The sequence below is a fragment of the Enhydra lutris genome, unplaced genomic scaffold, assembly GCF_002288905.1.
Source record: "Enhydra lutris kenyoni isolate GAN:26980312 unplaced genomic scaffold, ASM228890v2 scaffoldscaffold8, whole genome shotgun sequence".
Classification (NCBI taxonomy): domain Eukaryota; kingdom Metazoa; phylum Chordata; class Mammalia; order Carnivora; family Mustelidae; genus Enhydra; species Enhydra lutris.
This window is the reverse complement of record NW_019154092.1, coordinates 30,287,238-30,300,744: the sequence shown is the minus strand read 5'-3', so window position 1 is coordinate 30,300,744 and position 13,507 is coordinate 30,287,238. Positions and strand designations below refer to the sequence as shown.

At 47.0% G+C, this 13,507-nt stretch overlaps 1 protein-coding gene across 1 annotated transcript in view; it reads right to left on the bottom strand.

Annotated features, from left to right (window-relative positions):
• LOC111142621 (molybdenum cofactor sulfurase) overlaps positions 1-13,507 on the bottom strand; it is a 58,469-nt gene that overhangs the window by 41,872 nt on the left and 3,090 nt on the right. Inside the window, exons 2-4 of the mRNA XM_022495931.1 lie at positions 8,814-8,903; positions 5,578-5,644; positions 3,398-4,039 (exon numbers count right to left, since the gene is read on the bottom strand). Of these exons, the coding sequence (XP_022351639.1) occupies positions 3,398-4,039; positions 5,578-5,644; positions 8,814-8,903 (799 nt within the window). The remainder of the gene's footprint in view (positions 1-3,397; positions 4,040-5,577; positions 5,645-8,813; positions 8,904-13,507) is intronic.

The following is a 13,507-nucleotide window of genomic DNA, read 5'->3' as shown; positions in this document are numbered from 1 at the left end:
CTCCATGAGCGTTTTGTGGTGTGTAACAAGGTTCTGATTTTAGGCTTAGCCATAATCTCTGAATACCTTCTTTCTGTTGCCTTATAAACCACTGCTCGCGCTCCCCGTCAGGACAGAGGGCTTTGCACACTGAGACCCATGGGGTCAGCTCGCTTGGCAGCTTTCTTGGGAAAGGATGGCCCTGGTAATAAAAGGAGCTAAAAGACAGTCACCACCTTGAGAAATGTTATCCTGTCCCCATGGATACTTGGACAAAACCTCAAGTGCTTTGGGCTCTTGAAATGCTGCCCTTGACCCAGGAGAACACCACTGACAGGGCATCAGTCAAGCGTGATCCAAGAACTACGTGTCAATGATCCCAAACTCTATGGAACCACATATGATCTTGGAAACAGTATCATTCGAAATGCTATGGAACCCAAGTATCATTTTTGAAACTGAGTTCACAGCTTCAGAGGGAAATGGTGTCCCAGGGAGAGGTTGCAGTAAAGACCCCAAGCAGGCAGAGGCAGGCACACTTCCTGCATGGTAAGAACATCAGAGCAGTCAGGAGCAGGTGTGCAGGAGCTAGAAATGAGCTGGGAATGAGCTGGGAATTGGCTGGCAAGGTGGAGAGTGGTAGGAGATAAAGTCAGAGGATGTCTACCTTGGGGAGATACCATGTGTCTGAACGGCTCTGAGCAGAGAGCAGGGACAGGATGGGACCCAGGCTCTGACAAGCAGAGTCAGTCCTCAGGCTGCCACAGAAGGGGGAAGCTTAGAGATAGGAAGTTTCAGAGAGCACGGGCATAAAGATGGTGGGAAACCGTAGCCTCTATGAGCCTGGCTGTGAGTTTTCAAAGCAAGTCAAAGTTTTCAGTGGAAATATTGTGCTTCGTATTTTAATATTCTAGAGATGAGATTTGCTCAAAATATTGTTACTGAGTAACCAGGGGTGCCTGGGTGGCCCAGTGGATTAAAACCTCTGTCTTCCACTCAGGTCATGATCCCAGGGTCCTGGGATCGAGCCCCGAATTGGGCTCTCTGCTTAGCAGGGAGACTGCTCCTCCTCTCTCTCTCTCTGCCTCTCTGCCTACTTGTGATCTCTGTCTGTCAAATAAATAAATAAAATCTTAAAAAAAATTGTTACTGAAATGTTAATTTCTTTATAAAACCAATATATTAATAATTAATAATTATGAATCAAGTATATGAACTGACAATAATGAATCAATTGTGAATTAATAATGAATTAGTTGGGGGGCACCTGGGTGGCTCAGTGGGTTAAAGCCTCTGCCTTCAGCTCAGGTCATGATCCCAGGGTCCTGGGATTGAGCCCCGCATCGGGCTCTCTGCTCAGCACAGAACCTGCTTCCCTTCCTCTCTCTCTGCCTGCCTCTCTGTCTATTTGTGATCTCTCTCTGTCAAATAAGTAAATAAAATCTTTAAAAAATAATGATAATGAATTAGTTGGGGCGCCTGGGTGGCTCAGTGGGTTAAAGCCTCTGCCTTCAGCTCAAGCTTAGGTCACGATCCCAGGGTCCTGGGATCGAGCCCTGCATCGGGCTCTCTGCTCAGCAGGGAGCCTGCTTCCTCCTCTCTCTGCCTGCCTCTCTGCCTACTTGTGATCTCTCTCCGTCAAATAAATAAATAAACTCTTTTAAAAAAAAATGAATTAGGGTGCCTGGGTGGCTCAGTGGGTTAAGCCGCTGCCTTCGGCTCAGGTCATGATCTCAGGGTCCTGGGATCAAGTCCCACATCGGGCTCTCTGCTCAGCAGGGAGCCTGCTTCCCTTCCTCTCTCTCTCTGCCTGCCTCTCTGCCTACTTGTGATCTCTCTCTGTCAAATAAATAAATAAAATCCTTAAAAAATAATAAAAAATAATTAAAAATAATTAAAAAATGAATTAGTTGATAATGAATCAATTACTAATTGATTAATCACTAAATAATCTTCAGTAAATTAAACATTATTATCCTATAATGACTTAGGTTACTGATTGATAATAATCATTTATTAATCAATAATTAATAGACTCTTGGGGGAAAGGAAGTTTGCTGTTTCCATCAAAGGTTGTATCTCCTTGGGTTATAAAACGATTCAGAGCATGGTCTGGGTACATGTTCAAAAAACATTTGGGTTTTGAGTATTAAATCTCTTGAGTTCTAGTCCTAAGTTCACAAGAAAAAAATGAGGCTTCTAGCGGTAAGTAAATATTTTCAGCTTTGTGGGAATCTTGGGGCAGCACCTGCTGAGAAGCAATCCACCCGATCGAAGGAAAGAGGTCTGATCCTGCCCAGCCCACCTACACAGGGCCCAATCCGAGCTGCGCCACTTCTCCTAGCCTTCAGATGCTCCTATTGGCTTGATAAAGTTTGAGTTGTTATTGTGATCTGCCTTTAATTTATATGATGTGTGCCTATCATTCTCTTCTCACTTGGTTATATTACTTGTTATATTCTCACACTTGGATACAAAATGTTTTACATTACTGTTCCTGTTTCAGAATCCCCCAGCTACGGAGGAGTCCTAAGTAAAAGAGACACCACAGGTACCTGGGTGGCTCAGCCAGTTAAGCGTCTGCCTTTGGCTCAGGTCATGATCTCAGGGTCCTGGGATAGAGCCCCACGTGGAGATCCCTGCTCAGCAGGAAGTCTGCTTCTCCCTCTCCCTCTGCCATTCCCCTTACTTGTGCTCTCTAACTCTCCCCCTCTCTCTAATAAATAAATAAAATCATTTAAAAAAAGATTGTTTCTTGAAAAGAAAGAAAAACATGAGGTTCAGGAATCAAGTCACATGCCCATGTCCCCACAGCTGGCGTGTGGTAAAGCCAGGATTCCCCCACCAGCAATCCAGTTCTGGGGCCTACACACTTGACCAGTGACTCTACTGCAGGGGACACGGCCCTGCCTGCAGAACCCTGAGTCTGCCCCTGGGTCTGTGGGGGATCTGACCCACCCTCACATCCAGGCCCCCCGCCTTCTGAGGCACCTGCAGGGGGACTAGCTCCCTGTCCCTATCCCATAGTATTCTCCACTGTTGGCCCCAGTAGAACCCTGGGTCAGCTGTCATTTTCACCCTCTTACGCCTTCAACCTGATGGGTCCCAGCCATCAACACTCGGGCCATGGCTCCCCACACCACCTTTCCTCTCCCAAGAGCCCATCACCCCGCCCCTCGCAGTCCTTGTCCTCTCATAGCTGTAGAGAAGCCCACAAATGGGGGCCTGGGGCACGCTCCAGCCAACCTCCGCCTGCCAGATCTGAGTCCTGCCACCAGCTTCCATCCCTGTAATCCCGCCCCCACCCAGATCTCTGACCCCAGTCGCCCAGTCTGGTCCCTCGCACAATCCTATAGGCGACACAGGCCTGCCCCTCGCCTTGTTGAACTGCTACCAGCCACCCCCAAGGTGAGGTTACCTTTCAGCCACTGAGCGCCGTGGGATGAAGAAGTCTTCCCCTGCGAGGTACGCAGAGGCTGTGCCCCCTCCAAAGTAGGTTTTCCTCAGCAGAGGAGCCACACGATTATTCACCAGCAGAGCGCCCAGGCCGGTGGGGAATCCAAAGATCTTATAGAAGGAGAGGGGGACAAAGTCGGCCTGGTGAACCGACAGGTCCAAAGGGGAGGTGCTCACGTAGGAGGCCGCATCGAGCAGCACGAACCACTTCCCGGGCATGCTCACCGGGCACCTCCGCCCAGCCTTGACCTCTCCTATCCAGGACAGGGGGTATCTGGTTCCAGAAAAATTACTCTGTGCGGGGTAACAAAAGAGATGTGGAAGCTGGCTGTCGGGGTCACCGGCATCCATGCCCCGAGTCTCCGCCGACCACATGTCCTCTGGCCTGACCGGGACAGAGGTGACGTTCATGGCCATGGTGACCTTCCTCATGCCCACCACGGAGGTGTGGCTGTCCGTGAGGTAACAGAACCGGCTTCCAGGGCTCTCCGGGCCGGGGGACACCCACGGGAAAGCCTCTGCCACCAGTTTAAGAGCAGCTGTGCTTCCTGCCGTGAAAATGACGCTGTAGTCCTCTGGGGAGGTGTGGAAGTGCGCCAGAATCCTGGAAGAAGCAGAGTGTTATGCCAGCTCTGGGGTCTCATGGTGTCACATGGTCAGAGCAGCTGCATCTCTACCACACAGAACCTCTCTCTGCCTTCATTTTTAGGGAAAAACCCAGGTCGGCTTTGCCACGATGGCAAAGTGAGGGCGGGGGCAGAGCCAGCTGCACAAGGAGATGACAAACAGGGTCCAACTGGCAAAAGCAGCTCCACCACCCACATCCCCACCCTCCACAGAGAAGATAAAAGTCCAAGGGGTGCCTGGGTGGCGCAGTCACTCCATCGAACTCTTGGTTTCAGCTCAGGTCACCATCTCAAGATCATGAGATCCAGCCCAGAGTGGGCGCAGCATCTGTGCTCTGCGCTCAGCAGGGAATCTGCTTGGAATTCTTTCTCTCCCTCTTCCCCTCCCCACGGTGCTCTGTCTTTCTCAAATAAATAAATCTTTAAAAAAAAAAAAAAAGATAAAAGTCCACAAAACCTTAATCCTAGAAAACACTTTTTCAGGGTGCCTGGGTGGCTCAGTAGGTTAAGCCTCTGCCTTCAGCTCAGGTCATGGTCTCAAGGTCCTGGGATCAAGCCCCGCATTGGGCTCTCTGCTCAGCAGGGAGCCTGCTTCCTCCTCTCTCTCTCTCTGCCTTCCTCTCTGCCTGCTTGTGATCTCTTTCTCTGTCAAATAAATAAATAAAATCTTTAAAACACAAAAGAAAAAGAAAACACTCTTTCCTCAGTCTGCTCTCTGGCTCCCGCACCAACTGACTTCACGGTGCCTTTAATATTGGCAGCCCAGCCTCCCTTGCCAATTAGAAATCACTTGAAATTATAGCAATTCAAGTAACTTTAGGCACCACTTGGAAACTACTTACTAAAAACTATTACATGTGGAAAAATACAAAGAGCTATTTCAAGCTGTACATACTAGTAAAAAGTTTGGGGGGGGTTGTTGATGAATAATGCCTAATGACACATGAAAAGAAAGCCCAAAGAAAACCTTTTTTCCTCTCTCTGAAAATGAGGCTTAGGGGACCTGGCTGGCTCAGTGGGTTAAAGCCTCTGCCTTCGGCTCGGGTCATGATCCCAGGGTCCTCGGATTGAGCCCTGCATGGGGCTCTCTGCTCAGCGGGGATCCTGCTTCCTCCTCTCTCTCTCTCTCTGCCTGCCTCTCTGCCTGCTTGCGATCTCTGTCTGTCAAATAAATAAATAAAAATCTTTAAAAAAATAAAAATGAAAATGAAAATGAGGCTTAGGAAACTGGGTCCCTTGTGGTCCCTCTGGCCCCCAGGCACTCTGGCCTCAGCCTGGAGCCACATACAATACCCGAGCACACCTCAAGGCTGCCTGCCTGTGCTTCGGGGCTGCCCTGCTCCCTACCTACTCACTCTGACCTTCCTGTCCTCTGCCCCTAACGGTCGTCACTCTGCACGTGACCATTTAGCCGAATGTGATCTTCCTTAGACCAACACGGAACACTCGGAACCTTGGTGGGATGCCGTGGGGGGTAGGAAAGAAGTCCCCCCACCTGGGACTGCCTGCCACTCACCTGTAGCGCACATGCTCCACGGTGTCGTGGGTGAGCCTGCTGCTGATATTCTGGCTGTGAGGATTACCTGGCAGGTTACAGAGACAAAGCCATCAAGTCACTACCTCTGTTTCTCCCCTCCTGTTCCTCCCAAACCCTCTCCTTCGGTTTCTCACAAAGGTGACCCTACAACTACTCTGTGACCCAGCAATACCACATCTCTATACTTTAGGGAAATGAAAACACATGTCCACACAAAGATTCTTGCTCGGAAATGTTCACGGGCAGGCTTATTGGTAAAGCCAAATTCTGGGAACAACATGAATACCCTTCAGCTGATGAACAGAGAGACAAGATGGGGTGTAGCCACACAATGGGAAAGTATTCATAATAGAAAGTAACAATCTACGGGCTATGCCGTGAGTCAGCCACAAAAACATCCTAAGGGGTCACTTAGTGTACGAGTCCATTTATATAGGCAATGTCCAGCAAAGATATAGAAAGAGGTTGAAAGTTGTGAATTAGTGGTTGCCTGAGACTGAGGGGGCAACAGGGCTGAACTATAAACAGGCATCAGAGATCTTATTGGGGGAACGAAAATGTTCTAAATGATTTATTGTGATAGTGGCACCTTTGGTAAAGTTGCCTAAATCATTAAATTGTACATTTGAAATAGATGAATTTTATGATGCATGAAATACAACTCCATTCTTAAACAATTTTATTTTTTTAAAGATTTTATTTATTTATTTGACAGAGAGACATAGCGAGAGAGGGAACACGAGCAGGGGGACTAGGAGAAGGAGAAGCAGGCTTCCCGCAGAGCAGGGAGCCCAATGCAGGACTTGATCCCAAGACCATGGGATCATGACCTGAGCCAAAGGCAGATGCTTAACGACTAAGTCACTCAGGTGCCCTAAACAACTTTTTAAATAAATAAACCAATCCCCTAGATCGAGATGGGACCCAGGAAGAACACTGGAGCTGAAGTCAGCTCATAGGCAACCAGGCCAATGTAAGAACCTTTTCTGCAGGCTCCCTGACAGGTGGTTCTGATCATTCCAAGGAATCAAGGAGAATAAACTCCGAAGGCTGCCCTCTCCCCCAAGCATGAGACAGAGCCATGAACTCCACTTAATTGAGTTAACTGCTGTCCTGGGTTCACACCCCTGTTGTTCTGCAGAAACACATCTAATTCCCCCAAGTCTGTGAAGGGGGCCATCACATCTCCCCTTAGCCCATTCTCAAGGCTAAGTCCTCTTCTAATTTCACTTATCAATCTCCAGTTTTCCTCCTCTCTTCAGGTTCCACATGAGTGTGTCCTGAAGTATCACCACCTCCCTCAGAACACGGCCCCCAGACAAGGACACAGACCTCTGAGGGGCGAGACGTGCATGCATTGGGCACAAGCATTTCTTGGGAGCAGGACCACAGGCACGGCATATCGTAGTCTTGACCTTCTTTGTTTTAGGGTTTGTTTCTTTTCTCATACCATGCCATGTGGTCATACTAGATCTCTGGCCACCAAAGCTATCAATGATCCTCTTCCATATGCACTAGTAACCAGTGTACTAGTAACTGGTAACCAGACTTAGTACTTACCCTCACTGCCTCTCAAAGCACTAGTTTTTAGCTCCACACCATCAGCACAACCTACAGTCTAAATGCTGTCTCCTCTCTGCACCAATCCCACAGTTACGGCTCTTGCAAAGGTTCAAGACTTGTGGATCTCTTCGCAAATCATGGATCAAGATTGCGATAGGGTCCCTCACTGGCATCTCTCCTAGAAGCTATCCCCCAGATTTAAAGATCTGCTGGCTGCCCAGGATCTTAGTGCGGCACGAGAGGACGGTCCTGAACTGAGGGGGTCCGGTGCTCTGGAGCCCACGTGCCTGGAGACCCCGCTCCCCCAGCTCAGGCGCGTCCTGACTGCGTGGCCGCAGGTTTGCCACCTACCCTATCGGGGACCCACTTTCCTCACCTCTAAAACAGGAGCGAGGACAGAACCTGTAGGTTAGCTTGTTTACTATCCGCACCGGCACCCTCTTTGGGGGGGGGGGGGGGGGTGTACAGTGGATGGAGAGGGAGGGTGAAGCTCAAAGGTATGGAGCAGTGGCTGAAGTGAGTGCGTGTTCGGGACACCAGGGCACTCGCCGCTCTCCCCGCTGCTGCATCTGCTTCTCTGCCTTTAGTTCAGGCTCCCTTGCCAGGATTACCTCCTCCTCCTCACGTGCTATCCACACCGACTGCCCACGCTTTCTAGAATGAACATCAAAGTCCACGGAGCTCCTTCAAAGCCCCTCCCTACTTCAGACCTCCTCCACTCTCCTCCCCTCCTCTGTGCTCAGGGGCGGGGCTAATTCCTGGAACCGCTACGGTTCCTGCAGTTACCTCTGAATGGAACCCCCCCGCTGCTCCTCCTTCCCTTGCTCATCCTCCAGGACTCACCCCACTCCGAAGGCAGCTTTTTCTGACCCTCACACTGCCAACACTGCAGCCACACACCCCCATGGGATCGCACGCCCTTGGTCCACAGCCCTTCACACAGCTGGCCATTCACATTTACTGGGAGCTCACTTGATTAGGATCCTGCGTTGACTAGGTCACAGCCCACAAAGGCAGGGACTGTTCTTCCTTGGTGTCCAAGATAGCACCGTGCCCCACACAGCAAAGTGGCCCAACACACACTTAAGGAATGAAAGAATGGGGGCACCTGGGTGGGGCAGTCAGTTAAGCCCCGACTCTTGGTTTGGCTTAGGTCCTATCTCTCAGGGTCCTGAGATCCAGCCCTACATCGGGCTCTGCACTCAGTCTGCTTGAGGCTCTCTCTCTCCCTCTCCCTCTGCCCCTCCCCCCTGCTTATGCGCTCTCTCTCTCAAATACATAAATAAACCTTAAAAAAAAAAAAAGAATGCATGTCCTTCCCGCCACTCTACATTCTGTACTGTCCTGTCCCACAGGGCCATTCTGCCATAAACACAGCACCTTCATACCTCTGTGCCCTTCTGACACTGACCCCTCCTTCTGGAAGTAAACTGTGTGTCCCTGAGCTAATTCTTCCTATACTGGCAGTGCATGTGTTAGAGGGATGGACCCAAGGGCTCGCTAACCCCCTACTCCTATGGGGCCCATTCAACTCTGCATGCTGAGCACAGTTCTGCTCGATTAATCCAACATTTAGTAAGCTGGGATGTATCAGCTGTATGCAGTTGGCTCCCATTCAGCGCAAAAATCAGTTTTGGTGTGTTGTTCTTTACCATAAACATTTTCCATGAGATCATTCGTGAAGCTCGTGAGCTGACTCTGGGGGAACAGTGTGGCTCCCGCATGATCAAGGTAGACAGTTCCTGAAAGAAAACACAGAATAAAGCTGTGGTTATTTCTCAGACGTGTTCCACTCATTTCACCTAGATCCCGGACCATGTGAGCTAGCAGGAGGGACCCCCCAGGCTACTGACTTCTCCCAGCATCTTGACAGGAGCTCCTTAATCCAAGTGGAGGCATGAGCAATGGAAGGTTGCACTTTCCCTATCGAATGACCTTTAGAGCCCGGAGCAAGCGTTCCTGATTAGCCAGCTCTTTTGTGACCCTGGAACAACATCCCACACAGAGGAGGAGCCCAACAGACATTTGTGATTCATGACGGTAAAGCAATTTCACATTATGACTCACTTCCTCCCTGGGATTTCCTTGCCACTTCCCTGGCAGCCGAGCCCTGATCCTGCTTTCCCACAGTGAACTCTACATCCTTCAACCCTAGAATAGCTCTGAGAGCTTCGGACAATACTAGGATCATAAATGATCTTTCTAGCCTCTCTCATAACAGAGACAAGCAAATTTAGATGAGCGTGAGATACCGAGGTTTTCCCATCAGACGGTGGAAACCAGAAAGTTGGATAATTCACCATGTGGGCAAGGTGCTGGAAAACAGGCCCTCTGGTTCATGGCCAGTAGGAGGCTACACTGATACAACTTCAGGGACAGCAATCTAGCCATAACAGTCATGGTTTAAAAGGCAAACCCACAGGGCAATTGGGTGGGACAGTTGGTTAAGCATCTGACTCTTGGTTTCAGCTCAGGTCATGAGCTCAGGGTCCTGGGATCGAGCCCCACATGGGGTTCCAAACTCAGCAGGGAGTCTGCTTAAGATTCTCTCTCCCTCTCCCACTGCTCCTTCCCCATGTTCTCTCTCTCTCTCTCTATCTCAAATAAATAAATAAATCTTTAAAAAATAAAATAAAATACAGGGCACCTGGATGGCTCAGTGGGTTAGGCCCCTGCCTTCGGCTCAGGTCATGATCTCAGGGTCCTGGGATAGAGCCCCGCATCGGGCTCTCTGCTCAGCAGGGAGCCTGCTTCCCCCTCCCCCGTCTGCCTCTCTGCCTACTTGTAATCTCTCCCTCTGTCAAATAAATAAATCTTAAAAAAATTTTTTTAAATAAATTAAATAAATAAAATGCAAACCCTCTTTGACCTAGCAATCCCTTTCCTGGGAATTCATCTTATAAATACCCATGGTTTGTGAAATGGTCTGCACATGAGGACATTTAGTGCAACAGCATTGTCTGCAATAGCAGGAGATTGGAAATGACATAAATATCCTTGAACATGCGTTTAAAACAAAGAATTCTTGCACCTCCATCTAATACTTTATAAGTACTGACATGGAGCAAACTCTGAGATATACTTTCTAGAACATACAATGTAAATAGATTCATTCCTTCTTTCATTCACTTAAATGTTTTTTGTTGTTGTTTTTTGCAGAATGGATTTTTTTTTTGGTTCTTTATAACAGCTTTATTGAGATATAATTCCCATACCATAACATTCACCCCTTTAGTGGTACTTTTAGCAGATTCACAAAATTGTGTGACCATCACCACTATCTAATTTTACAACACTTCCATTCATCCCCAAAAGAGAACCCATACCCATTACCAGTCACTCCCCAATCCATCCAACCCCAGCCCTTGGCAACCACTAATCAATCTACTCTCTATCTGTACAGATTTGCCAATTCTGGGCATTTCATATAAATGGAATCATATACTATGTGTTCTTTTAGTGTCTGACTTCTTTCACTTAGTGTAATATTGTGACATTTTCATGTCATTCCTTTTTATGACTGAATAGTAGGAGGCACCATATTTTACTTATTCATTCACCCAATGATAAACATGTGGGTTGTTCCCATTTTTTGTCTATTATTAGTGATGCTGCCGTGACTATTTACATGCAAGTTTTTGTGGAGACATCTGTCTTCTCCCATTTGGCCAGTTATCTTTCTTGGTGGTGTCTATTGAAGCATAAAAGTTTTTAATTTTTTAAGAAAGATTTTATTTATTTATTTGACAGAGAAAGACACAGCAAGAGAGAGAACACAAGCAGGGGGAATGGGAGAGGGAGAAGCAGGCTTCCCGCCAAGCAGGGAGCCTGATGGAGGCCTCGATCCCAGGACCCTGAGATCATGACCTGAGCTGAAGGCAGATGCTTAACGACTGAGCCAGCCAGGTGCCCCTAAAAGTTATTAATTTTGATGAAGTCCAATTTGTCTATTCCTGTTGTTACTACTGCTTATAATTTTAGTGTCATAAGAAACCACTGCCTAATCCAAGGTCCTGATAATTATTGCGTATGGTTTCTTCTAGAAGTTTTATATTTTTAGCTCTTATGTTTAGGACTTTCATTCATTTTCAGTTAATTTTTGAATACAGTGTGAGGTAGGGGTCCAGTTTCATTCTTTTGCATGTGGATACCAGCTGCCCCAACGCTATTAGTTGAAGAGACTGTTCTTTCCTCTATTGAATAGTCTTGGCCTTCTGTTAAAAAACAGTTGACAGGGGCACCTGGGTTGGTCATCGGGTTAAGCCTCTGCATTTGGCTCAAGCAATGATCCCAGGGTTCTGGGATGGAGCCCTGCATCCTGCTCTCTGCTCAGCAGGGAGCCTGCTTCCCCCTCCCACCCTGCCTGCCTCTCTGCCTACTTGTAATCTCTCTCTCTCTCTCTCTCTCTCTCTCTCTAATAAATTTTAAAAAAAGCAGTTGACTATAGACATATGGGCTTATTTCTGGACTCACAATTGTATTCCTCTGTTCTATGCATCTGTGCTCATACCAACACCATGCTATCTCGATTGCTGTAACTTAATATAAATTTTACATATTTTACTTTTACGGGAAATGTGAGTCTTTTAACTTTGTTCTTTCCCAAGGTTGCTTTGGCTATTCTGGGTCTCTTCCATTTCTGTATGAAATTTAGGATCAATTTGTCAATTGCTGCAAAAAGGTACCCGGGATTTCAGTTGGAATGATATTCAATCTGTAGGTCAGTTTAAGACTTTTGCCATTTTAGCAATATTTAGTCTTCAAATTCTTGAATACAGGGTGTCTTTCTGATGATTTAGGTCTTCCTTTATGTCTTTCAATGTTATTTTGTAGTTTTCAGTGTTTAAGTCTTGTACTTCTTCTGATAAATTTATTCCTATGTATTTTATTCTTTCTGATGCTTTCCTTTATTTCATTTTCTTGCTAGTGTATGGAAATCAGCTTGCTGTTTGTATATTGCGCTTATATCCTGTAACCTTGCTGAACTTGTTTTTTATTTTTTTTATATTTTTATTTATTTTTTTTTTAAGATTTTATTTGTTTATTTGACAGAGAGAGATCACAAGTAGACAGAGAGGCAGGCAGAGAGAGAGAGAGAGAGAGAGAGGGAAGCAGGCTCCCTGCTGAGCAGAGAGCCCGATGCGGGACTCGATCCCAGGACCCTGAGATCATGACCTGAGCCGAAGGCAGCGGCTTAACCCACTGAGCCACCCAGGCGCCCTGAACTTGTTTTTTAGTTCTAACGGTTTTATATCTGGATTCTTTAGGATTTTCTATATACAAGATTGTATTATGCACCAATAGAGATGGTTCACTTCTTCCTTTCCAATTTGGGCAACTTTTATTTCATTTTCTTACCCAATTGTCCTGGTTAGAACCACTAGTACAATGCTGAGTAGAAGTGGTGAACCAGATGTCCTTGTCTTATTCCTGATTGTAGCAGTAAAGCTATCAGTCTTTCACCAGTATGCTGTTAGGTATGGATTTTTTTTTTTAGATAACCTTTATCAGGTCAATTAAGTTTCCTTTTATTTCCTAGTTTCTTGTATTTTTACATTTGAGAAATGTTTATTGAGTACTAACGGTGTGCCTGGCACTGTTCTAAGTAGTGGAGACATAACAGTAGACCAAAGAGAAGCTAGTATGAGAGTGACAGAGAAAGGCCATGAACAAATAAATGTAAACTATGTCAGGCAACAGATGTTACAGCTCAATTGTGTAATAAAAAAAATTGTACACACTTATATAAATACAAACAACAACTCAAAAGGCACATAAGACATAAGGGGCAGGAGCTAACTCAGAGCTGACCAGAGCTGTGGCTGGAAAGAGAGGGGGCTCCCTGGCCATTCTTTTTTTTTTTTTTAATTCTTTTTTTTTTAAGATTTTATTTATTTATTTGACAGAAAGAGAGAGATCACAAATAGGCAGAGAGAGAGGGGGGAAGCAGGCTCCCCGCTGAGCAGAGAGCCCAATGCCGGGCTCAATCCCAGGACCCTGAGATCATGACCTGAGCGGAAGGCAGAGGCTCAACACAGTGAGCCACCCAGGTGCCCCTCCTTGGCCATTCTTTACCCTCCCTTGGCACCTTTTGAATGCTGTGTAAATGTACTACCTAGTCCAAAAAGTTAGCTTTAGAATAATGTTCTCGTTAACTGAAGATTCAGAAATACAAATGCCCTACTCCAAAAGAAAGGCTTTTGTACCCCCTGGGCATCAGGGAGATGCTTATGTGAAGACACTGCATGTGCAAAATCTGAGGGGCCCCGAGGGAGCACCGCACGCCTTGGCCATGGTCTTCTGCAGGACCAGGAAGCTTTTGGGAGAAGCCTGCTTTGGCCTTTGG